General features: G+C 39.7%; 1 protein-coding gene across 4 annotated transcripts in view; it reads left to right on the forward strand.

Annotated features, from left to right (window-relative positions):
- The window catches only part of GABRA2 (gamma-aminobutyric acid type A receptor subunit alpha2), a 106740-nt gene that overhangs the window by 72190 nt on the left and 8673 nt on the right, over positions 1–25877 (forward strand). For all 4 annotated transcript variants that reach the window (XM_072124855.1, XM_072124847.1, XM_072124862.1 and 1 more), the window contains exons 7-8: positions 423–566; positions 1691–1843. In XM_072124855.1, coding sequence (XP_071980956.1) covers positions 423–566; positions 1691–1843 — 297 coding nt within the window. The remainder of the gene's footprint in view (positions 1–422; positions 567–1690; positions 1844–25877) is intronic.

The raw sequence follows: 25877 nt of genomic DNA on the forward strand, positions 1-25877 counted from the left end.
TTCGGCGCAAAACGGACCCTTAGTAAATGAGCCCCTCTATCTGCACTGATGATGGTGCAATATGGTGCTTAAAGAGGTTTTTGTGATGTATGGGTAAGTGTAGGGGGCAGGATGTTAGGTCATATACAATATACATCTATTAATAGTTCTGCACTACTTTCTTAATATGTAAAGTGAAACCCCCTGCCTTTTTCCTTATCAGCCAGACATTCCTGTCCATAAAATCGCTGCAGATGGAGGCTCGTGTGATCTCTATTTGTCCATGAACAATCGACCTTTTGATAGTAATCATTATTAATATTAAGGTCCTGGCAGGGTGATTTTTCATGGACAGTTTGAGATCACATGACCATGTAAATTCTACAACACTGGGAACAATGTATTGAATAAAACATGTAAAATGTTCTTTTTTCTTTTCGCAGATGCCTACACAACCTCTGAAGTGACATATGTATGGACACGTAATGCCACAGAATCCGTTGTGGTGGCACCAGATGGCTCAAGATTGAATCAGTATGTCCTCTTAGGTCATTTAGTGGGGAAGGAAACCATCAAGTCAAGTACAGGTAAATACTGTCAACCACAAACCTTTACCAATTTATTATCCAGGTCAGTGATAGGATCACAGTGATGTCCTTCTAAATGCTGGAAGATTCAGCGTTATATAACAAGTATTAGCTGTAAGGAGTCAGGGAAGAATGCAAATAAGTTTTCCAAGGTGTTAAATGGAAAACAACGCATGGATCATGAAAACAAGGGTCATTGTACCTGCATCGTAACCGATTGTGCATGCGCCGGCTGCTACATTCATCTTTATGACACTGACAGAGATAACCGGGTACCATTACCGGCAAATTCTGTCAGCACCATGAATAGAGCAGCTGGCACCTCAAGTTACAATTGGGGTACAACACAACCCCCATTCTCATGATCCATGAGGGTCCCATCACTGAGACCGGCACCAACCAGCAAGTTAGTCTCTATATTGTTGATATGGCCTAATTTGTATGTCACTGGAGAAGCCCTTTAACATATTATACAAAAACATTAAATTGGTAAACAGACACATGCCAGGGGCGTCATAATAAAATACAAATTGCATATTTATCAGGTTTATACTCTTCCATGTCTAGAAATGTCGGTTTGGGCTACTAGTAGAAAGTAGTAAATTCTCAGACTTTGAAAGTGGGTACAGCAACATGGAGAACAAAGTAATCACGGGGATACCACTCGTGTCACATGGCAAACCACCTTTAATCAGGGTTTAATCATTGGATAAGCCCACCAAAAATATTATATGTTGACCAGTATTTGTTATGTAGTTAGAAATAAAACCACACAATTTGTGCCTTGTCTTAAAAACGTACACGTATTGCATTTGTATCTCTGCCCCTTGGCCACCAAAAAAGAAAAGGTTTTGGTAAAATATTGGAACTAAAACTTACAAAAAGCACTAGAAATTTTTCAAATATATATTTCTAATATACTCCTGATTTTTAAATTTTGGTAGTTTCATGCCTTTTAAGCTAACTCCCTTCAATCCTTACACTGTTCGTATAGAGAGGCAGTAAGTACCCCACATTACTATGGAATGAAGTATCCGCTGCAATGTGTCATGCTCTTCTGTATAGTAATGTGAGCACTGATTAACTGGACTGTGAACAATATTCTCATTTTTTCTGTCTGGCAGGAGAGTACACCGTCATGACAACACATTTTCACCTGAAGCGAAAAATTGGTTATTTTGTGATTCAGACCTATCTCCCCTGCATCATGACAGTCATTTTGTCTCAGGTGTCATTCTGGCTGAACAGGGAGTCTGTGCCTGCAAGAACAGTCTTTGGTAAGTAGAGTCAGCAGTGCAAAGCTTTGCTGATGTGTTTTTTTAAAATCTTTTATTTTTAAGAAAATATTTTTTTATATATTCATGTATAATCCTACTTAATGACCCCCGATTTACAGACAACCACTTGTTACAGACGGACCCCTCTGCCCACTGTGACCTCTGTGAAGCTCTCTGGATGTTACTATAGTCCCAGGCTGCAATGATCAGCTGTAAGATGTCTGTAATGAAGGATTATTGATAATCCTTGTCCCATTACAGCAAAACATTTTGAAAATCCAATTGTCACTGGGATAAAAAAAAAATCTGTCTGGAGTTACAATTATACAATATTCCAGGTCCGACGTACATACAAATTCAACTTAAGTACAAACCTAAAGAACCTATCATGTACGTAACACTGTGACTGCCTGTATAATAACAACAACCTGTGAGATAATGGAGAGTTTATGTTTGTCCCCTCTTATATATCTGTTTTGTTGAATTGAGGTAATCTGCTTATATTTGTTATCCATGGCCTCATTCCTTCCAAAATAAACTTTGAAAATTATGCTAATGAATCAGAAGAGCTATGGGTGTGTAACAGAAGCCCTCTGTGCTCTGGCTTCACAAGATGTTGTTACACTGTTCAGCAGCACATCTCACGCTCCCCCTCCCCCTTGCACTTCATGTAATCTCAGCAACAGTGAGCAGACAGTGGGATCGGAGGTTAGTGCCCTTGCACAGTGTAACAGCCTGTGAAGTTACAGCACAGAGGGGCTCTGGTAACACCCCCAGAGCACTTCATTAGCAGAGCTTTTAGAAGGAAGGAGGCCATGGATAACCAATACATGAAGATTACCACAGTCACGGTGCCTTGAATTACAAAAGGGGCAATACAGTGGAAAAGGTAGTGTAGCTTTGTGGGAAAAGAGCTGCGAAGGTAAAAATATGTGAGTAGACTATCATTTACACGAACATATACTCACCGACCACTTTATTAGGTACACCTGTCCAACTGCTCGTTAACACTTAATTTCTAATAAGCCAATCACATGGCGGCAAATCGGTGCATTTAGGCATGTAGACATGGTCAAGACAATCTCCTGCAGTTCATCAGTATGGGGAAGAAAGGTGATTTGAGTGCCTTTGAACGTGGCATGGTTGTTGGTGCCAGAAGGGCTGGTCTGAGTAATTCAGAAACTGCTGATCTACTGGGATTTTCACGCACATCTCTAGGGTTTACAGAGAATGGTTCGAAAAAGAAAAAACATCCAGTGAGCGGCAGTTCTTTGGGCGGAAATGCCTTGTTGATGCCAGAGGTCAGAGGAGAATGGGCAGACTGGTTCGAGCTGATAGAAAGGCAACAGTGACTCAAATCGCCACCCGTTACAACCAAGGTAGGCAGAAGAGCATCTCTGAACGCACAGTACGTCGAACTTTGAGGCAGATGGGCTACAGCAGCAGAAGACCACACCGGGTCCCACTCCTTTCAGCTAAGAACAAGAAACTGAGGCTACAATTTGCACAAGCTCATCGAAATTGGACAGTAGAAGATTGGAAAAACGTTGCCTGGTCTGATGAGTCTCGATTTCTGCTGCGACATTCGGATGGTAGGGTCAGAATTTGGCGTCAACAACATGAAAGCATGGATCCAACGGTTCAGGCTGGTGGTGGTGGTGTCATGGTGTGGGGAATATTTTCTTGGCACTCTTTGGGCCCCTTGGTACCAATTGAGCATCATTGCAACGCCACAGCCTACCTGAGTATTGTTGCTGACCATGTCCATCCCTTTATAACCACAATGTACCCAACATCTGATGGCTACTTTCAGCAGGATAATGCGCCATGTCATAAAGCTGGAATCATCTCAGACCGGTTTCTTGAACATGACAATGAGTTCACTGTACTCAAATGGCCTCCACAGTCACCAGATCTCAATCCAATAGAGCATCTTTGGGATGTGGTGGAACGGGAGATTCGCATCATGGATGTGCAGCCAACAAATCTGTGGCAACTGTGGGATGCCATCATGTCAATATGGACCAAAATCTCTAAGGAATACTTCCAGCACCTTGTTGAATCTATGCCACGAAGAATTGAGGCAGTTCTGAAGGCAAAAGGGGGTCCAACCCGTTACTAGCATGGTGTACCTAATAAAGTGGCCGGTGAGTGTATGTCTGGCTGACCATAGCAGGGTGGGCATAAGTGAGCCACGCTGGAGAGGAGAAGGGGTGACCCCTCCTCTTTCCATTGAAAATAATGCCACAGGGAACAGTACGGTGAGTACACGTTGTGCTCAGCCGCTCAGTGCATCTATTGCTGTCTTCTCACGTTTGTGTAAATGCATCCTTAGGCTATGTTCACATCTCGTTTTTTGGACATACTCAGCATGTACACTAGTAATGCTTCCTATGTACATTTACTGTAAGTCAAAAGCCAAAACAGTTTCAATCTGTTCTCCTTCTGGTCACACAAACAGTTAGAAACACGGGATCACTTAGTGTAGTACACTTTTCTTTTTCATCCTGTTGGCTGCTGTAAAAAAAAAAGTTCAGTACAGGCCATAATAACTTATGGGACACCGATACCCATAGCACTATATGGCTTCCATTACCAGCCTCTGCAATATGGACACCTTTGGTGTGCACTAATTTTATAACCGGCCATAGGTAAAGTCACCCTGAACATTGGTAGCAGCAAATCACTCTCCTGGTCTTAGAGTCTATTCTACTATATAAGGATACAGTGGGATACTTTAAACCCTCTGTGGTCGGATGTCCTCCTAACCTATACTTGACTTAATGTGATAACATTTTGATAAGGTTGGTGAAGTGTACGACTGTCTAGTTTTGTGTCCCAATGCCTCCGTTTTGTTGTATCATATCATTTAAAGCTGCTTATGGCTGTGTACAAATTTAAAAGTAAAGAAAGACCCATCTACAAACAAAAAGTTATTTTTTATGTCCAGTTTTAAGCCCATTTTATATCATATCTTTGAATTTTTATACTGGAAAAATCTATGCAGATGTCTTATCCAATTGGCAGATAATATTTGATAGTGGTTTGAAAAGTTGTTGAAATGATACTGCTAGTTATTTCCATCTTTACAATCCTCCTACTGTGTGGGGGCGTCATAGTTTCCTAGAGACCGCTGACGCAAGCGCTCTATTGTGCGCTAATGTAAATGTCATGTGATGACAGCATAGCCCATTGTATCAGTGACAATTTTATAGAGTGTATTCAAAATGAGTAATTTTCAATAAGAATCACGATGCAACTCAACTCTTTTGAACAGACCTTCAAATGCTCTCTGTCTTTCTGAATTCCTTGCACATGAGTCTCCAAACTCCGGCTTTATTACCATAGGTAGTCAAATCTAGCACTCCTCATATATATATAAGGTCTGAATGGCGGCACACTTTAATCAGTGCAACACTAAACCTATAATCGGACGGGATGCGCTACTCTCACCAATGATCAGGTCACAAATCACCAGATTCTGAACTGGGTCTATATCACAATTGGGCACAGTTACTAAGGGTCCGTCAGACGGCTTTCACGTTTTTTTCCGATTTGCCCTGAATTGCCCCAGGTTTTGGGCGCATGCGATCGGATTGTGGCGCATGGGCGCCGGCATGCATTCGACACAAATCGGGGGGTGTGGACGTTGGACAACCTGACTGATTCGGACAAACCGCAGAATTTAAAAACCAAATTGTGATGCAAGATCATCACTCACATGCACCTGGAAGAAGATGGTACCCTAAATCTAGACTACCTATTCCTTTGTGCCTAACTTTGAAACGGTAGCCCTAACAAGCAACCACCTCAACCAGAACCCTTCCCCAATGTAAAAGACCCAGTAATGGGCCCTGCCTACTTTTCAGGTCCTTCTGAATAGTCACCATGGTAAAAGAACTAACTGTACATCCATTTTGATTTTTTTTTTCTCCGATACAGGTGGTCCATGTCTAGATTCTTGTTGTTGCCCTGTTTTTTTTATCATAATCTTATTAAAAGTTAATTTTTAAAGCTTGTCAACCTTTAGTCTTGTGATGATGGTAATTTTGAGATGGGTGACTGACATCTCCTCCCCATCTTTGGACTATTTGCACTACTTAAGTACTGCAATTATCTCTAGTGATCCTATTGAGAATGGATGGAGTGAAAATGTGCTTACCGATCTGCCACTTCATCCAGAGGGGAGGGGGATATTCTTATGATTGAGGAGGTCAACACTCAGACACCTGCTATTTGACCCATCTAGCGGGCAGGGAATTACTTAAACTTACCTGGGCACCCATGGCATCTGATACTTTAATTTATTTATACCCAAAAATTGTTTGTTTCTGCTTTTATCATCTTGAATGCAAACATTAGTTATTAAGATGTTTTTACATGGGGGCTGGTATTGTAAGCGTTTCATGTATTGAATGATATTGGATTGGTTTATCTACAAGTCCATCTTTGTAATTATGCCGACCTTAAAAAATATTACTCCTAATTACTGTGAGAAATACAGGGATTTCTTTAGAACTTTGTATGTGATACAGTAATTTGATAATTATGGGAAGGTTGGGCTTCCAATCCCATGCAGATTTCAATCAATGGTTACTAAATTCAAAGTGTATATTGCTCTAAAATTGTATGTGTATCTGGATTCTGTGATATTACTAGTTCTATACATAAGATGTTATACTGATCAATTTCTAAACCATAAATGTGTTATGCAGCTGTTCATAATTTTTTAAATAACTCAACTCTTTTGCTTTTTCCGTCATAACGAAGAGCCTCTTCTTCTATATTTATTTGTAATGCAGAATGAGTAGATATAAAGGTATTTGTATTACTGTATATAAATACAGTGCATAGAAAGACAGTGCAAATATCTGAAACCTATACCTACAAAAGCTCAGATGACTGAGAGGCACACATAAAATGTAATAAAAGATATCTCTATTGCCAACAAGGGAGGGAAATTTTCACTTTAGCAGAAGTTAGATTGTGGATTAAACTGCAAGGGAGATAGTGATGGAAATGTTAAAAGATTGGAGGGCTTTTTGGGGAACTGTATGATGAAAAATAATATTATATCACAGAAGATTACACTGACAAAAGTTAAAGTCAATGTCTAATTTAGAAAATCAATTTTCAGTACCTTTTTGGAAATCTGAGTTACTAGACAAAGGTCACTGTTACTACCAAAGTAGAGAAATAATGCAAATAACATTTCTTTTAGATGATCTAGTTTTTCAGTGTACATTCACAACCTGTTGATTTCAGGGTAAAATACTATGTGTAATGCTTAATTTCTCCTGTAGAGGCACTGCAGGGAAATACAACACCTAATAATTGATCACTGTTGGTTGATTCTGTAAAAAACATTACATTCATAAACACTTTTCATGAAAAATCTTTGTTTTAGAGGACAATTAGCGTGACATTTTATTCGGATCTGAACCTACTCTTTCTCTATTATTATTTTTATACCCTGAATCAAATCTGGGATGATTTGCTGTTCTCTAAAAAAAAAATAAAAAAATAAAAAAAATAATCATTATTAAAAAATACATAAAAAGTTGTAATTAAATTTATGAAACGGGGTAGTCGCTTTTTATGACAAAAGTCCTGAGCATTACGGCCCAGAATAGGTAATCTCAAGCCAGGGGGCAAGCATACAGAGTTTTAGCCAAACCTTATGGATTTATTCTCACTGCAACGTTTCAGCTTCCCATACTAAAGTCTATCAAGTATATCAAGTATATATATACATATACACTCACCAGCCACTTCATTAGGTACACCATGCTAGTAACGGGTTGGACCCCCTTTTGCCTTCAGAACTGCCTCAATTCTTCGTGACATAGATTCAACAAGGTGCTGGAAGCATTCCTCAGAGATTTTGGTCCATATTGACATGATGGCATCACACAGTTGCCGCAGATTTGTCGGCTGCACATCCATGATGCGAATCTCCCGTTCCACCACATCCCAAAGATGCTCTATTGGATTGAGATCTGTTGGCTGTGGAGGCCATTTGAGTACAGTGAACTCATTGTCATGTTCAAGAAACCAGTCTGAGATGATTCCAGCTTTATGACATGGAGCATTATCCTGCTGAAAGTAGCCATCAGATGTTGGGTACATTGTGGTCATAAAGGGATGGACATGGTCAGCAACAATACTCAGGTAGGCTGTGGCGTTGCAACGATGCTCAATTGGTACCAAGGGGCCCAAAGAGTGCCAAGAAAATATTCCCCACACCATGACACCACCACCACCAGCCTGAACCGTTGATACAAGGCAGGATGGATCATGTTGTTGACGCCAAATTCTGACCCTACCATCCGAATGTCGCAGCAGTAATCGAGACTCATCAGACCAGGCAACGTTTTTCCAATCTTCTACTGTCCAATTTCAATGAGCTTGTGCAAATTGTAGCCTCAGTTTCCTGTTCTTAGCTGAAAGGAGTGGCACCCGGTGTGGTCTTCTGCTGCTGTAGCCCATCTGCCTCAAAGTTCGACGTACTGTGCCTCTTCTGCCTACCTTGGTTGTAACGGGTGGCGATTTGAGTCACTGTTGCCTTTCTATCAGCTCGAACCAGTCTGCCCATTCTCCTCTGACCTCTGGCATCAACAAGGCATTTCCGCCCACAGAACTGCCGCTCACTGGATGTTTTTTTCTTTTTTGGACCATTCTCTGTAAACCCTAGAGATGGTTGTGCGTGAAAATCCCAGTAGATCAGCAGTTTCTGAAATACTCAGACCAGCCCTTCTGGCACCAACAACCATGCCACGTTCAAAGGCACTCACGTTTCTTTCCCATACTAATGCTCGGTTTGAACTGCAGGAGATTGTCTTGACCATGTCTACATGCCTAAATGCACTGAGTTGCCGCCATGTGATTGGCTGATTAGCAATTAAGTGTTAACGAGCAGCTAGACAGGTGTATCTAATAAAGTGGCCGGTGAGTGTATATATATATTATATATACACCCACACACGCATCCCCCGATTTAAAGGGAACATATATAAATATATATATATGCCACACCAGAAAGGCAGCGGGAGATCAGGGAGGTAAATAAGTGGCTTAAAAGTTGGTGTAGGAAGGAGGGTTTTGGGTTCATGGAGAACTGGACTGACTTTTCTGTCGGCTACAGGCTCTACAGTAGGGATGGCTGCACCTCAATGGGGAGGGTGCAGCTGTTTTGGGGGAAAAAATGGCTAGAAGGTTGGAGGAGTGTTTAAACTAGAGACCTGGGGGGGGGGCAACTACACTTGTGCAGGGCAAATAGACAGTGTAGATAGAGATCTGGGAAGAGTCATAGTCCATGGGGGAGGAAGGGGGGCTGGAATGAGTTTGGGGACAAAAGCACCCCCCAAAAATGGGAATTTTTCTCATATATTCTGAAAAGGTCCTGTGAGAAACACATACCTTATGGGAAAAAGCATAAGAGGAACAAGAAACAGCCAATGTGGCTAACTAGTCTTGTAAGGAAAGCAATAAGCGAGAAAGATAAGGCGTTTAAGGTGCTAAAACGTGAAGGTAGCGATGAGGCATTACAGGATTATAGAGAGAAAAATAAATCCTGTAAAAAGCAGATAAAGGCTGCAAAAATAGAGACTGAGAGAAAAATTGCCAGAGAGAGCAAAAATAATCCCAAATTATTTTTCAAGTATATAAATGATAAGAAACTTATAACAGAGAGTGTGGGTCCCCTTAGAAAAACCTTGGGGGTCATGGTGGAAGGAGATGAGGAAAGGGCCAGTATATTGAATGTCGCCTTCTCAACTGTCTTTACCCAGGAAAATCCCCTGGTGGAAGACACAATGAGGAATAATGTAAATTCTTTTTGGAATGTCAACAGTTTAACCCAGGAAGAGGTACGGCGCCGCCTCGCAAGCACTAAGATAGATAAATCACCGGGGCCAGATGGCATACACCCCCGGGTTCTACATGAATTATGTACCGTGATAGACAGACCGTTATTTTTAATATTTGAAGATTCACTGAGGACTGGTTATGTTCCACAGGACTGGCGCATAGCAAATGTGGTACCAATATACAAAAAAGGATCAAATAGCGATCCTGGAAACTACAGACCCGTGAGTCTAACTGCTGTGGTGGGGAAAATATTTGAGGGGTTTGTTAGAGATGCTATCCTGGAGTATCTCACTGTGCACAACCTTATAACCCAGCGTCAGCATGGGTTTATGAGAGATCGGTCCTGTCAGACTAATCTGATTGGTTTCTACGAGGAGGTAAGTTCAAGACTGGATCTGGGGGACGCTGTGGATGTTGTATATCTGGACTTTTCAAAGGCATTTGACACCGTGCCACATAAAAGGTTGGTATATAAAATGAGACTGCTGGGAATAGGAGAAAATCTGTGTATTTGGGTAAGTAATTGGCTTAGTGATAGAAAACAGAAGGTGGTCATTAATGGCAGATTCTCAGATTGGATTGATGTTACCAGTGGAGTGCCACAGGGGTCAGTATTGTGGCCACTTCTTTTTAATATTTTTATTAATGACCTTGTAGTGGGTTTACACAGTCAAGTTTCAATATTTGCAGATGATACTAAGCAGTGTAAAGTAATAAATACTGAGGTCGATAGTTTAGCATTACAGAGGGATTTGTGGAAGCTTGAGGAGTGGGCAGAGAAATGGTTGATGAGATTTAATGTAGATAAATGTAAAGTTATACACTTGGGCCATGAAAACAAAAAGTATAATTATGTTCTAAACGGTCAATTACTTGGTAAAACTGGAGCTGAAAAGGACTTGGGGGTATTGGTGGATGGTAAACTTAATTTTAGTGACCAGAGCCAGGCAGCTGCTGCCAAAGCAAATAAAATTATGGGATGTATCAAGAGAGGAATAGATTCTCATGATAAAGACATAGTTTTGCCCTTATACAAATCGCTGGTCAGACCACACATGGAATATTGTGTACAGTTTTGGGCACCAGTGTATAAAAAGGACATAGTAGAGCTGGAACGGGTGCAGAGGAGAGCAACCAGGATTATTAGGAGAATGGGGGGATTAGAATACAATGACAGATTACAAAATTTGGGATTATTCAGTTTAGAAAAAAGACGACTGAGGGGAGACCTTATTACAATGTACAAATACCTGAACGGACAGTACAAGGATCTCTCCATGGATCTTTTTATACCTAGGCCTGTGACCAGGACAAGGGGGCATCCTCTACGCCTAGAGGAGAGGCGATTCTACCATCAACATAGACAAAGGTTCTTTACAGTAAGAGCAGTGAGACTGTGGAACTCTCTGCCGCAGGAGGTTGTTATGGCGGATTCTATGTACATGTTCAAGAGAGGCCTGGATGACTTTCTGGAGAGCAAAAATATCATGGGTTATGGGGATAAAACATTTATTTAATTGTTAAAGGTTGGACTTGATGGAATTGCGTCTTTTTCCAGCCTTATATACTATGATACGATGATATATATATATATATATATATATATTGTGAGAAAGTAAGAGGTATTGTGTGGGAAAACCGCTATCTGTCCTACAGGCAGATGAAATACATGTGGTAAAAGCCCTGGGTTTGTCTGCAGTAACCCAAGGGTTAATGCAGACATGATAAGCAGGAATAGTCTGTTTTGTCTGTGTTGGCCTAGCTAACACAGACACATTGGTAATGTCCGTACTGGGCCTGCTTATTATGGAGTAGGGGTAGGCTGGTAGTGGGACTCCTACTCCACCCGGGCTTCGGTCCTGGGCTTTTGTATAGCCCACAGGTGCAGGTCACAGGCCTCGTTAGAGACTGATTTAGTCTGCAGGCCAGAAGCAGTAGGAGAGGCCCTACCTGGAGAGCTGAAAGCGAGATTGCATTCTGACAGCAAAGGTAACTGAGGGTCTCCTGTCTTGCTGCTGGCCAAGAGCGTGTGCCAGGCAGCCTGGTACCCGGATAGCTAGGGTCCTCAAAATGTATTAGACAGCGCCTAGCCGGGCAGGAATTACTTTTGTAATGTTTTTGCATGTGCCTAAGCCAAGGCTGAATTTGTGTTCTGTTTTGCAAGTGTGAATAAACACTTAAGTTGGACTTTTAAACCTGCGTGTGTCACTGCTTCTTGCACTGCTACCTGTGAACTACCAGAGCAATTCCCCACAATATATATATATATATATATATACACACACACAGATTCCTGATTTCAATGGAACAGTAGACAATAAAGAAACAATAAGCTGTATGAAAATTATTTTAAAGAAGTTGGGTACAAGCCAACCAAGTGAGGCATTCACTCCATGTTATATATACTTACAGCTGATTGAATAAATCCACTTGGTCCTCACAACCTTTGGTGTGCTCACAGTTTTTTGGGGGTAAAAAAAAAAAAAAAAAAAATATATATATAGAGAGAGAGAGAGGTCAATTTTATTTACCATTGGGTACAAATAATCAGATATTTCATTTTTTTTCTGGTTATCTGCTTGTAATCCAAAACAAAAACTAAGCAGAAAAAAAGCTTTGTATGAGCACATCTCTTATATCCCTGACTTGGAAATAACACATCTAAGTCTATTTTTGCTTGTTTGCCATGTTTTTTTTCACACAATCCAATAAGGAATGCACACGCATTAGAAAATAAACACACTTAGCGTCTAATTTTGCATTGTCATGTCCATTTTCCTGCAGCTGGTGCATTGTTGTGCCCTACGCACATGCAGTCTACGCTCTGTATTACTGCTGATGCTGTTGTGCGGTGATAAATAATCCCAGAGGTTACTTTCAATGAAATCTCTCACCACAAATTAAGATTCTTCCCCTGTTTTGACTTTTATTGAAGATGTTGTCCAGACAGTGAAAAAGCAAAAAGTGTTTGTTTCACTTATTAAAATATATTCTTGAAAAGCTCTTGAGGATGCAACAGTTTCACCCCTCGGGGAAATGTGTCAGGATAAATGATATGTAGAGAGAGTTCAGTTTATATCATATGTACTGTATATATCATGTGAAGGAAAAACAGACATTTCACATATTTACAATCAGCCTAAAGCGAATCTTTAAATGAGATACAAATCGGCAAACACATTTCATAATGAAAGATTTTGCTAAACAACCACATGGTGATAAAGCTATTTTGGACAATTTAGGAGCGGAAAGTAATGAGAAATGTAAAATAGGATGTGACAGTTATCAGCGTTTTATTAGGTTTCATCGGTCATCGGGAGGAGAAGATAATGTAGCAAAATTAACAACGAATGAAAGTAGAGGGAAAAAAAAATAAAAAGCAAAATTAGATTTAGAGAGGCAGCTGCGCAGGTAAAGTCTACGAGGATGAATTTACAGTATGTGACAGCTATGATGTCGAGCTGTCAGTCAGCGCCCTCACTATAGTATCAGCCGCTGTCATACTGCTCTAGTGATACAATAATCATAGGCTAGTAGGGACAATACTAGATATAATTAGATTCCGACAACATAGAGATGTGTCCACTCTTAACTAATCTCCAGTTTGGTAGAATTTCTCATGAAGCCTGGACTACGGGATAACAAAAGCCTTGAAAGACTGCAATGTCACATCTTCCATCCGTTGGGTGACCACACATAGACACAAATAGGTCAGTTATCATATCACTGTGTGTCAGGCTGTCACACGATCGCGTTGCTGTGTGAAAAACAGCTTAAAGGAGTTTTCCAGGCTTAACATATCCATAGAATGGGTCTTCAGATTGGTGAGTTGGTGACTCCAACTTCTAGTATCCTATAAAGTATATGTTCTAAGGAAATAGTAAGCTCTATTTTTAGTTGGGAAACACCAAACACATTTTTATATTTCCCAGAATCAAGGGCAGGTTAAGACTGCCATGGGCCCTGTATGAATATTATTGCCCCTACAAGTCTGGAAGTCACTTCCTGGAACCCTTTTCTTTGAACTCTGACCAGTGTCTCTTCATGTCGTAATAACTGTTTAACACTTTAACTTATCTAACTGATTTTGAGACTGTTTTCTCGTGGCACATTGTAGTTTATATTAGTAGTATAATTTTGATGATTGGTCAGGTTTTTTGGGGGGATAAAAATTCAACATTTTAGGAAAAATGTGAAAAAAATTATCATTTTTTAACTTTCAAATGTTCTATTTTTTAGACAAAAGTCATAACACAGTTTTTTTTTGTAGAAAACTTTTGCCATTTGTCTTTTTTCTATTTCCATAATTTTTAAATGTTTGCTTTGTTTGAATTTTTTGAAGGTTTGCAGTTTTGCTACCAAGTTCTCAAATTGAGTGCACCTCTATCTCCTCCAAACACACATGCACCTTTACCTCCTCCAAACACATGTGCACTGCTTCATCCTCCACACATGGTGTGCACTGCTACTTCCTACACACATGGTGTGCACTACTACATCCTCAACACACAGTGTGCACTGCTACATCCTCCGCACACAACGTGCACTACAACCACCTCCACACACGGTGTGCACTACTTCATCCTCCACACACAGCGTGCACTACAACCACCTCCACACACGGTGTGCACTACTTCATCCTCCACACACAGCGTGCACTACTACCACCTCCACACATGGCATGCACTACTACCTCCTCCGCATACTGCGTGCTCTACTACCTCCTCCACACACGGCGTGCACTACTACGTCCTCCACACACGGCGTGCACTACTACCTCCTCCACACACGGCGTGCACTACTACCTCCTCCACACACGGCGTGCACTACTACGTCCTCCACACACGGCGTGCACTACTACCTCCTCCACACACGGCGTGCACTACTACGTCCTCCACACACGGCGTGCACTACTACCTCCTCCACACATGGCGTACACTACTACCTCCTCCACACACAGCATGCACTACTACGTCCTCCACACACAGCGTGCACCACTACCACCTCCACAAACGGAGTGTACTACTTCCTCCTCAAATTGGTCCTGTGTTGTCAGCGGGTGGGTGTCGCCTTGCAGTCCATACCCACCCCATACACTTGTCACCCTGTCACGAGACAGGATAACATCACAGAACCAGGAAGCGCACTTGTCCAATATATCGGATGCTAAGTGCTAAGTCATTGCCCTCAGCGTCTGATATATAGGACATGGAGTGAGGAGTTAATGCACATAAAATTAAACAAACCAAGTAATTTTAAACATTTGCTACATTAAAAATTTTATCTGGCGAAAAAGGATGTAAATCTCCCCATCTCTGCCAGTTCAGAGCCTTTCCTGGCCTGAATGCCACTTTAGATTTGTCGGGGAGGGGTTGGTTTTGGGTGTTGGCAAGGACATGAATGCTCCGTCTTCCTCATTTACTATAATCTCCACCGGAACACCCACAGAGACTATAGCAGATATCTATGCAAGGTCAGACCTGGTCAGATTGAGTCTTCCAGTAAGATTTGTTAAGTGTTTGTGAAGAACATAGCTTTTATTTCTGGAAAATAATTATTTTGGACCCTTATAAATTGTTAATTAGTAATTCACCCCTACTCCAGAGATGTCCATTCATTATCTTAGAAATAATTCACGGACAGCTGCAGTCAGCTCTCTACTGCATTACTATTATGCTGATATATCACATTTGAGGTTAGGAAATGCATTATCATGCACCGCTCTGTCCCAGTACGATCACCAAGGTTTTCCAAGATGATACCTTCATGTGCTGCCTTGAAGTCATTAATATGCATCAACTTTTTTACATTACAATTTCTTCTTATTGTTTCCTCAGGGCTACATGCCAGGAGCTCTTTCAAATTGAGTGTCTTCAAGAATCAAATGATCTAAGTGCAGTCTCTGTTCTCATTACCCAACAATGATATGTACTATATCTTTGGGTCTAGTGTGTAGAGCAGGTAAATAGGTTGTTTTGATTACGATCTGTAGAGATTTGGTATCAGACATGACGAATGGCTCATTACAGCTCCGTGTCCTTCAGGTTATTGATGGGCATGTTGGTGATAAATGTTGGCATTTTCATTGAGAGTAGTAACTACCTCATTCCAGGACATATAGCCTTTTAGGACATATTGGCTTGTGTGTTGCATTAGTGACAACCTGTTCTATATAAAGGGAAAATAGTCATTTCGGCTTGATGGAAATTCAGATTTTTTCTTATACTATATATACTTTATATCATTGAACTGGTTATACCGTATTTCCAAAATATTTCAGGAGGTTTAGAGATGTTGGATTTTTACGGTTAGAACCTTAGAAACTATTATTCTATTTTTCACTATATCCTTGTCAAATAATATAAAAGAAGAGAAACAAATAGTGCAGATATAGTAAAGTATTATTAAAGGGCATTCTCGTTTGGGCACTCACATTCAGTTTCATTAATCTGCCATATGTAAACATTTCTTCAATTAGATGTTATTAAAAAAAATGTTCCTTTGTGAAGATAATTTCTCATAAATGTAGTCATGTTGTCCCTTAGAAACGATATAGCTTCCTCGGATACGGCCACCTCTGCTGGAGAGATTGCACAAAGAAACAAAAGGTTATTGTATATAAAATGTCCGGGAGTTGCTACATGTCCCGCAACAGTTCTGTGGTAATGATCGCTTAATCCAGGTGGTTCGGGCAGGACTTTATACAGCATGTCTGGCCACCGCTGCCAGAGTGTGACGTGGTCGTATCCGAGGAAGCTATCTAGTTTCTAAGGGACAACATGACTACATATATGGGAAACTATCTTCACACAGGAACATTTTCTTTATTAACATCCAATTGAAGAAATATTTACAAATGGCAAATGAATTTAATTAAATGTAAATGCCCAGATGGGAATATCCCTTTAAGGTATTTAAAGCAATAATTCCAGGTGGGTGCTCGCCTTTCATTTTATTAACCATGCGACAGCCTCTGGTGCCGGTGGGTATCTGAAAATATCCAATATTTCTTTTTCCAGTGTAAGCTCACTCTAAAATATCATTCGGCGCTCAACCATAATCTGTGAAGACACAGCCCAGGATTGTCTGAAGTAGAGCCCGGTGAAAAATGCATTTATATTCCAGGATTGTAGCTGGACTTTGGAATTTGGTACACAGGTGTGTGAGATCTCTTCACTGAGCATAGTCACTCTTCAGTATTCAAACAGAAGTTGCTGCCATAGGAAGAGGGGCTGTGCAACTCCAAATTCTGCTTGAATCCTGAAATATAAATTCTTTTTTTGTATATAGTACTGCTACTATGAACAACACATATAAAGCTATGGTTAAACAAATCTCTAGGACTGCTACCTTACATTGCCTGCCACTTTCTATGTTCAACATTGCGGACACATTCCGTTTTAATTTCATCTAATGACTATTAAGTGCCTTTCCATGTGCTAAATTACATGCAATAATCTTCAAGGTCTTATATTTTAGAAGAAGCAATACGTTGTGACACAAAACTGCATCTAGCCTCATAATATCCACTGAATAATGGAAATCCAAAATAATATAATGTCTATCCGTCACATATCTGCACATCATAACAATCAGACACGGCTAAGCTGTTTTGATTGGCCAAAATGTAGCCACTTGTCCCATAGATGATATTATGAGAGCAAAATTCCATTGATTGCAATCAGATCCAAGCAAAAAGTACTAACATAATAAGAAAAAAGTGATTGCTACTTAATTTATATATCTCTGCCATGTGCTGTGCATTGTAATGTTAAGGTCTTACAGATCAGTTATTATTGAAAGGTCATGTAACTCTATTATAATGGTAAATGTATAAATGACATGTTTAAAATGAAATACAGTATGTAATAATCAAATATAAACCAAACAAAAGAAGAAAAGAGTCTTTTTACGTACATATATTGTATATTGTGTATGCAATTGTATGATCTACACATTTGTAGCAGGACTAATTTAAAGGAAGCCTGTCATCAAGAAGGTTGTTTTTTTTAATGATGACAGGTTCCAGTAGGCTTTAGTCAGGTAGCTGTATAATGAACTCAAAATCCAATTTGAGTGGTTTATAATCTTAGATTTTATGCTACATGGTTCCTTGCCAGTAGCGTCTAGTGCAGTGATGGCGGACCTTTTGGAGACAGAGTGCCCAAGCTATAACCAAAACCCACTTATATGTCGCAAAGTGCCAACATGACAACTTGCTGTATCACAGGTTTTAATCGTATTGGCCTCCTGAGTTCACCAATACAATATAAAGATGATGAAGCTATTTGGATTATAGCTTCCCTCCAGGGTCCCCTGAACAGGAAGGATCAGGGGACCCAGAACAGGAGCTTCAATGACAATCCATCTCGATCCACACCTTCTTGCTTCTCCTGTAGTTCAAGAATCCAAATAGCGCTGAGCATGGCACGTCCTGGGCTGTATTGGATCACAGGAGAAAGCCTTGAGTCCTAGCTGGCAAACTCTGTGTTGGGGTGAAGGCCTGGGTGCCCACAGAAAGGGCTCCGAGTGCCACCTCTGGCACCCGTGCCATAGGTTCGCCATCACTGGTCTAGTGAGTTCCGCTGCCTAACAACCGGCCAGTTTTCCTCACCTTTTATTTCGCATTGGATAAACCTAGAGCTCACTGCACAAGTGTAATGATTGTTAGCAGTAGTGAGCTTAAGTAAGTGGGGATCAGAGGAGACCAGGAGAGGATTCCCCATGGGACTCACTAAAAAATACCAGGTAAGATAAAATCCAAGATTATAGACCACACAAATTAATTTGGACTTGAGCAAGGCAATAGCCTACTGGAACATGTCATTGTTGAAAAACAACCTTCTTGAGGTTCCCTTTAAAGGGCTTTTCTAGGACTTCTAATGGTTGGAGTAGGGTTTGGACCACAGAATGTTACTTGCAACATAAAAAGATGCTAGAATCGGGCGGCCGAGAATGATAAGTTTACTTTCTTTTTTTTCAATCAACCCTGCCCTTACCCCTATCCCCTGGGGGTAATCAGGAAACACAGCAAATCACAATAAAGTTTACTTCTTTTTACAAGGACAATCCTTAAAAATAAAGGCAAAAGTGTGATGATCTAAAAAAGTTTTGACTGTCAAATTGTATTCAATTAAAAAAAAAATAACATAACAGCAAAAAGAACTGAGCCTGAAAGGAATACTTCTCGATTCTGTTGAGTCACATGATCTTTTTCAGTCAGTTAGGAGCCAGGAAAAGAATGGTATTCTTTTATCTGCCCCTAGTGATGAGTGGAACCCCCCAGCACTAAAGGCAGGTGTTATCAGAGAGGGTGAGAGTTTGGGTTCAGAATTCGAATGGGGATCCTTTCATCCCCATCTGCCTCTAATCTTAGAATCCATACAGAATGTATACAGAATCAATAACAGCTCTCATTGTATCCCTTTGGGTTTGCATCTTTTAGGGACTTTAGGGACGTGGAAGCGATTGTGCTTATAATTATTTCTGTATTATGGCGTAAAAATCTAATTTTTTTAAACAGATCTGACACATTCTCATTAAATCCACTTGATGATAAATGTATAACTCTTTCAGAAACTGACAATATATATCAGTGAATATCAATAAAGAACAATTAAATATGGAAATAATTGCCATTTACAAATAGTTGTCACAAGAAAAATGTGCCTTGCAGCAGGGGGCTTTATAATTGTTACTTTTATTACCTTAAACCCTCAATTTGCCTTTTCATTTTTTTTAACGGATGAGTCACTGACAACACGGTTTTATTGCTTTGTACTTCTTGATTTGTCATTGTAGAGCATAATAAGTCTACAGTTTGCTGTCCTCCCACACCCTTCTTCCATTCTCAGTAGTTTTGGATCATGAAAAATAATCTTAGACAACTTTTTTAGAAAAAAAGGAGTACTGGCTAAATAAAATTTTTAGAGGTTTTTTTTCTGTCAGCATAAATTGACCTAGTATGCCAATACCAGTATGTAATCAAGCAGCTGAACAACTTCTATTTCATGTTCCAGCAGGGTGGCATCGTCCAGAAAATCGCCCAAATGCCCTCTATACTGTAATCGGTGGTCCTACATCCAGACAAATCACTAACCAGATCTCCTTCATTCTGAGATGAGGAGAGATTGACTTCAATGCTGAGCTCTCCACCTCCATGACTTTATACAACCAATTTATAACTTATTTTAAAGTTGATTTTCTGGATGATGCCACCATACTGCACCATGAAAAAAACATCATCTGAAGGTATTAATCTGCTTTACACTATACTGGTAGTGGTTAATTAGGTCAATTTCTGATGGCAGGTTCCCTTGTTAAGTGGTACTATTTTGAATTTGTAAAACACACCTGGTAGTTTTATGTTATTTATCTTTTGATTTGGAATTATTGTAAATTATTGCACTTATTGTAAATGATTGCATTATCAATTTGTCTGCTAAGGCTCCTTATTGATGACTAACACTTTGGGGGAGATCTACTATGACTTTTCTGGTAGAGAAATGGCAGTTATGGTGGTTTTACGGCTCACACGCCACTTTCGGCATGAATGGGCAGGCGGGGGCGTGAATGCCCCAGCCCATAGTATTTGCTATAGTCTAAACCAGTGAGACAATGAGACAAATTTACTTACCTGGTCTTGTTGCGATCCCCGATTTGGACAGTCCGACGAGCATGAAGTCCGGCGCGATTCATGAAAATTGTGCGTCCTTGGCCCCCGTTTTTGTCGTGTGCAATCCAATCGCGTGCGCCAAAAACCCGGGGCAATTCGGCGCAAAACGGAAATCATCAGGTAACCTGACAAAAATGCGCTCCGCAGACCCTTAGTAAATGTGCCCCTGTATCTGATATCTGCACCAGTGGAACCAGGTCTTAACTGTTCTGACCGGTGGAGTTCGATTCCAGATTCCTTTTAGCATTTAGGATTCCATTAGTTTTTCTAGTTTATTTTACAAGGTTACTGAAATAAAAGCTATGTTTTATGGGAATTTGAGATCTAGCCTGATGAGGCCTTTTAATTTTGATTGGTTACCAATAAGTAATGGTCACTGCATAATGCTTGTTTGCCAACACCGTTTTCTATAAACTTTATAAAATCATCTCCTTTCTACAGCTTCCTCCAGGACACAAGGCTGTATATTTCTAAATTCTGTAAGCAGCCAAGATGTATTCACCAAAATTATTTTCCGTAAATAGAAGATAAATGACTATGGCTTAAATAAAAAAAAAAATGTGTATCAGTCTCTGGTTTTATTTTTATTAAACATGGACAATTTTTCCCACTTTGCAAAAAGTGGTAGCTAATGCCATATCTTATAATGGGCCAGAGGGTAAGAGGATTTTCACATCCGTTTGAGAATGCATTTTCCTATGAATAAACACATTTTTATTTGTTTTTTCTTGCATTCAATAAACCATACATACAATATGTTTATCGCTTTGCATAAAATATGTAAATAAAGTAACATTATTATTACTTCCACTAGAGTAGTCTGTACTGCAGCTGTAACAAAAGCCCAGGTGCACACATGCATAATAATTGTACAATACACATATTTAACAATTTCCACACATGAGTCGTTTTATTTTGAATGTAGACCTAACCTTAAGACAAACATTTAGTAAACGGTAAAAAAGAGTTTGTCAGATTTTTGAATTATCCTGTAGAATTACGTAGATGCTTGTCCCATGAGTCATGTTGTTCTAAGAGAAAGTAATTCAATCTCTTCATTTTATTGGCTATGATATAGAATTTTTTGTTCATATATACGCATCTTTACTTGCATACATAGTGTACTTAGTGTAAATATATATATATATATATATATATATATATTGCAACCAAAATAATTTATTTTACAACCAACAATGGAAAGACTTTGCTTGGCTTCTCATGGTCTCATAGAGATAGGTTTAGTAACAGTGCACATGTGGGTCCTACAACAAGAGACACCTGTTCTGATCATCACGGGGTCCAAGCTGTCACACATTTACAGTTTACTTAAATTAGCAGAAAAAACTAAATCTATATATTACCCACTTTAATTAGTATGTGTTGTCCATATCAGAGGGAGTGCACACCGCCAGCTGAATTGAAAATATTCTAAAATTCACAGCAAAACATTCCTGTGAAACATTTAAATCCAAAGTTTATTCCAAACTGCATACAAGACATGTGCATTCGTTGTAGAAAACTCTGCGTTTCCAACCTTAGTTCTTAATCATTGGGATCTAAGGTTTTAAATGGGTAGGCCTCCATACCTTCTGCGCATGTTTTGTGGCTTTTAATGTGTTTGGAATAAAGCTTTGGAGGTGCCAAAGCAGTTATTGGTCTTTCATTTTTGGAAAAGTTACAGCATACCATATGTAAAGGCATAACTAGTCACTTCCTAGTGCATGTTAAACAGATATTGGGGCACATTTACTTACCAGGTCCTGACGTGATCCCACGGTGCGTTGTCCGATGAGGATTTGGGTCTGCCGCGTTTTCCTGCCGCGTTCCTGCATCCATCGCTTCCGCATTGAGGTCTTGATCTTGCGATCAAATCCTTTTTTAAATTCCGCAGTTTGTCCGACTCCGTCGGGTTGTCCGACGGCTCACCCCCTGATTTCTAATACGTGCAAGCCGGCGCCAATGCGCCAAAATCTTATCGCATGCCCCAAAATCCCGGGGCAGTTCGGCGTAAAACGGAAATTGCCGGGAAACCCAACGAAAATGCGTCCGACGGACCCTTAGTAAATTAGCCCCATTATGTCAGATAACAGAATGTGAGTTTATAAATTTTAACGTACTTTTGCTTACCTCAATGTTCCACATAAAAACAATTGTAAACCAATTTTAAAATGTTCTGTAAAAGAAGCCTTCACTCTCAAAAAGTAAAAGTAATTAAGTCAATTTAATTTGGTTCTTAGATCTCTTTACTTTGAGTCATTTTAGTCAATTTAGGAAGCTGTTTTATGTTATTCCAATCTTATCATGTCCACACATTGTGCCAACCCTGTCATGTTTTCATGAAAGTTCTGAATTATTCTTTAATATGTTTCATTTCATCTTGTAAAATATCTTTTTTAGAAGCTTCTAGCTCTTCCCTTAAAACACTTGAAAAATGTATTATAATAAAACATTGTTCATCCTTTATAACAATTTAAAATGTAAAAAAAGTATTCGTTTGGGCTAGTGTTGCACCGATACCAGAATTTTGAGTGTAATATGATATCTTGAGAAGTATCACGATTCTTGATACTGATACAATATTTTTAAGAAAAGAGAAAAGTATCATCTAAATAATATTTTTAGGGCGGGGCGGTCACATGGGCTGTTGCTTTTAGAAATGCAATGGAAACGTCTGGGGGTGGGGCTCAGGCTAATCACATATGCGTTGAAATGCATGCAATCAATAACAATCAACCAGCGTTTTATGAGGAGAATTTTAGTTTTTTATGACAGTTTGTTATATGTATTGTGAAGATTGTCCTAGTAATGTTAATATAAAATATATAATTTATTTAGTGTCTTATACATTTTTATTAATTCAATTTAACTGTATTATTTATATGTTTTTAAAAAAGGATAGTGTGGTGATATACATAGAGAGATCTCTATGTCTAGATGGCATGTTAAAGAGAAGAGAATGTTGAAATCCTGACTGGGCAAAAAAAAAAAATTAAAAAATTTAGAGACCATGGGGTAGTTTATCATTGTTTTTTCTGGGGGGGGTTTGACATAAAAAAAAGCATTGAGCATTGAGGTTTTTAGCAATGAAAAGTCCCACAGAACTATTTTTCTTCATTAACGTGATGTAATTAAAGAACTACTGCTAGTGCAACGCCATGCAAAGCCAGATTCCTGACTTGGCACTTTCTGGGACTTTTTATGTATTTTGAGAATTTTGGGGGGGACTTTTTGCAAAAAAAATCCCATACAGAAAGCATACCATAAGAACATTTATTAAAGGGCCAAAACCACTTTAATGAATCTGAGGGCAACAAAAAAAGACATAGAACTATCCCAAGGAGCTGCCTAATGATAAATTACCCCCTATGTCTGTATTTGGAGCTCAGATTCATTAAAATGGCATAGGACCTTAAATAAGTGTTTTTATATATTTGCTGTCTGAGATTTTTTTTTTTCAGTAAGTTGCAAAAAGCATAAAAAGTCCCATTAGGGGACTGGAGTGACTATACACATTTTTAAGAAAGTTGCAAATCATGAATCTGGCTTTGCACTAGCAAAGTTCTTTGTTTACGACAGAAAAATGAAGTGGCAGAAATAGTCCTGTGCAACCAATGATAAACAACACCCATTGAAATTTATTCATATTTCATTTCTCCCCTGTCGGAATACTACATATTAGATAAACTAAGAGACTCAAACCTCTTAGTATATCCAGTGGTGTGCTCCACCATTGGATTTAATTCTGCCATGTAAGACCTGGTGGAGACTTCAGTCATAGTCTCTCCTGGTTTTCATGCATCCATCTGCCCATACACACCTTGCTTCCCACCCTGTCATGCCAAAAGTGGCATGAAATGGGGCTTTTTGTATGCCATTTTTACTTTTAACTTAAAGTATTTATCCCATATTTTAAAGCTGTTCTCTGTTTGCTGGGACCCATCTCCAGATACCGAGAATTATATTACACAAGGTTTTCCCAGTGTGGTGGGTCATACAGTTGCGGTGGCAGCAATCTTGCAAGTTTTCCAGTAAGTCCTATTGAATCAATGCATTAAGAAACCCTACAACATTGGGGAAGATTGACTATGTCTTCTCGCTAGTTTTCTTGCAGATAAGGCATGTAAATCTCACCATCCCCAGATCTGAGCTTTTTTCTCTCCGGATGCTATTTTGGGCATGTATGGGTGGGGAGCATGGCGACATTGGTATTGGCAAGGACATGAATACCCTGGCCCACCACATTTAATATGGTCTCCTGGAAAATCCGTGAAGACTATAGCTGAAATCTTTGCCAAGTCAGGTCCACTCTGGCGGATATTGACTGGAGCCTCTTAGTAGATCTCTTAGTAGATTTGGGTAGAGGAGCGCTCTTGGGGGGATTTTAAGATTGATGTCTAAAATGCCAGTTTTAAAAGGGTAGTCTGACTATTTGAAAAACTTAACAGGTGGGCAGGGAGGGCTTTTAAAAAATTAACCTTTACTTACCTTCTCTGGCAGTCCGGTCTACTGCAACGTGGGCCGCTCGAGCAGTGCCCCTGTTTGTTTACAGGGGCAAGGCACCTATGCTCCAGCAAGGTGCAGCATCCTTGAATGCCTACCTCTCCCCATGACCCAGTGCTGGGACAGGAGCAGTTGGACAAGCCAGGTAAGTATAGGTTTATTAAGCCCTCCCCAACCTACCTGCTAAGTTTTTTAAACAGTCAGAAAACCTCTTTAAAAAATTACCCAATTGCATTTCATTTCTTGTTAATTCATAATGAAAATGGTGAAGATGAGAATCAAAACATTCCACAAAAACTGCCACTGCCAAGATGTAACTGAAGATACCAACTGTATTTCATGATATTTGAAAATGTTACCTCTGAACATTTAGGAATCAAGTGTGCTCCTGTTCAATTTAGAGAACTGACCTGCCTTGAAGGGCTTCTGGTCATACGTTATGGGGAATAATTCCTAAAAACAGGGAAAACTGTATTGAGTGCAGGTTGCTTGTGGAGTAGGCAGAGTGCACCAGATTCATGTATTGTGGCGCCCACTCTTCACTAGTCTGGCACTGCCTGTACTGCTCCAGCTCCAAATTGTTTTGGTTGCACATTTAACAGTCTGACTGTGCACCGGAACCCCCCTTTCAGTGACAAAATTTGTTGTGTAAAGAATAGTGCAGCCGAAACACAAAAAGGTATGAGACACATATGTGGCACAGACACTTCTTATATACACATGCAAGCATTTATTAACTAAAAGAATGTGAAAACATAAAACTGGCTCAAGGACCTTAGTAGATGTGCCCCTATTACTCCTGAGGTACACACTGGAACATGATACACAGCTTTATAAAAAGTCAAGTTGAAGGGAGTGCAATTAAATCATGAGTAACAATTAATTTTGAAAATGTTTTTGAATTCTATCCTTATTGATCTTTCTTTACTTAATGTACCTGTATATACAGGCAGTCCCCGGGATACGTAAAAGGGTTCTTTAAGAATA

This window comes from Engystomops pustulosus, chromosome 1, assembly GCF_040894005.1.
Source record: "Engystomops pustulosus chromosome 1, aEngPut4.maternal, whole genome shotgun sequence".
Taxonomy (NCBI): Eukaryota; Metazoa; Chordata; class Amphibia; order Anura; family Leptodactylidae; genus Engystomops; species Engystomops pustulosus.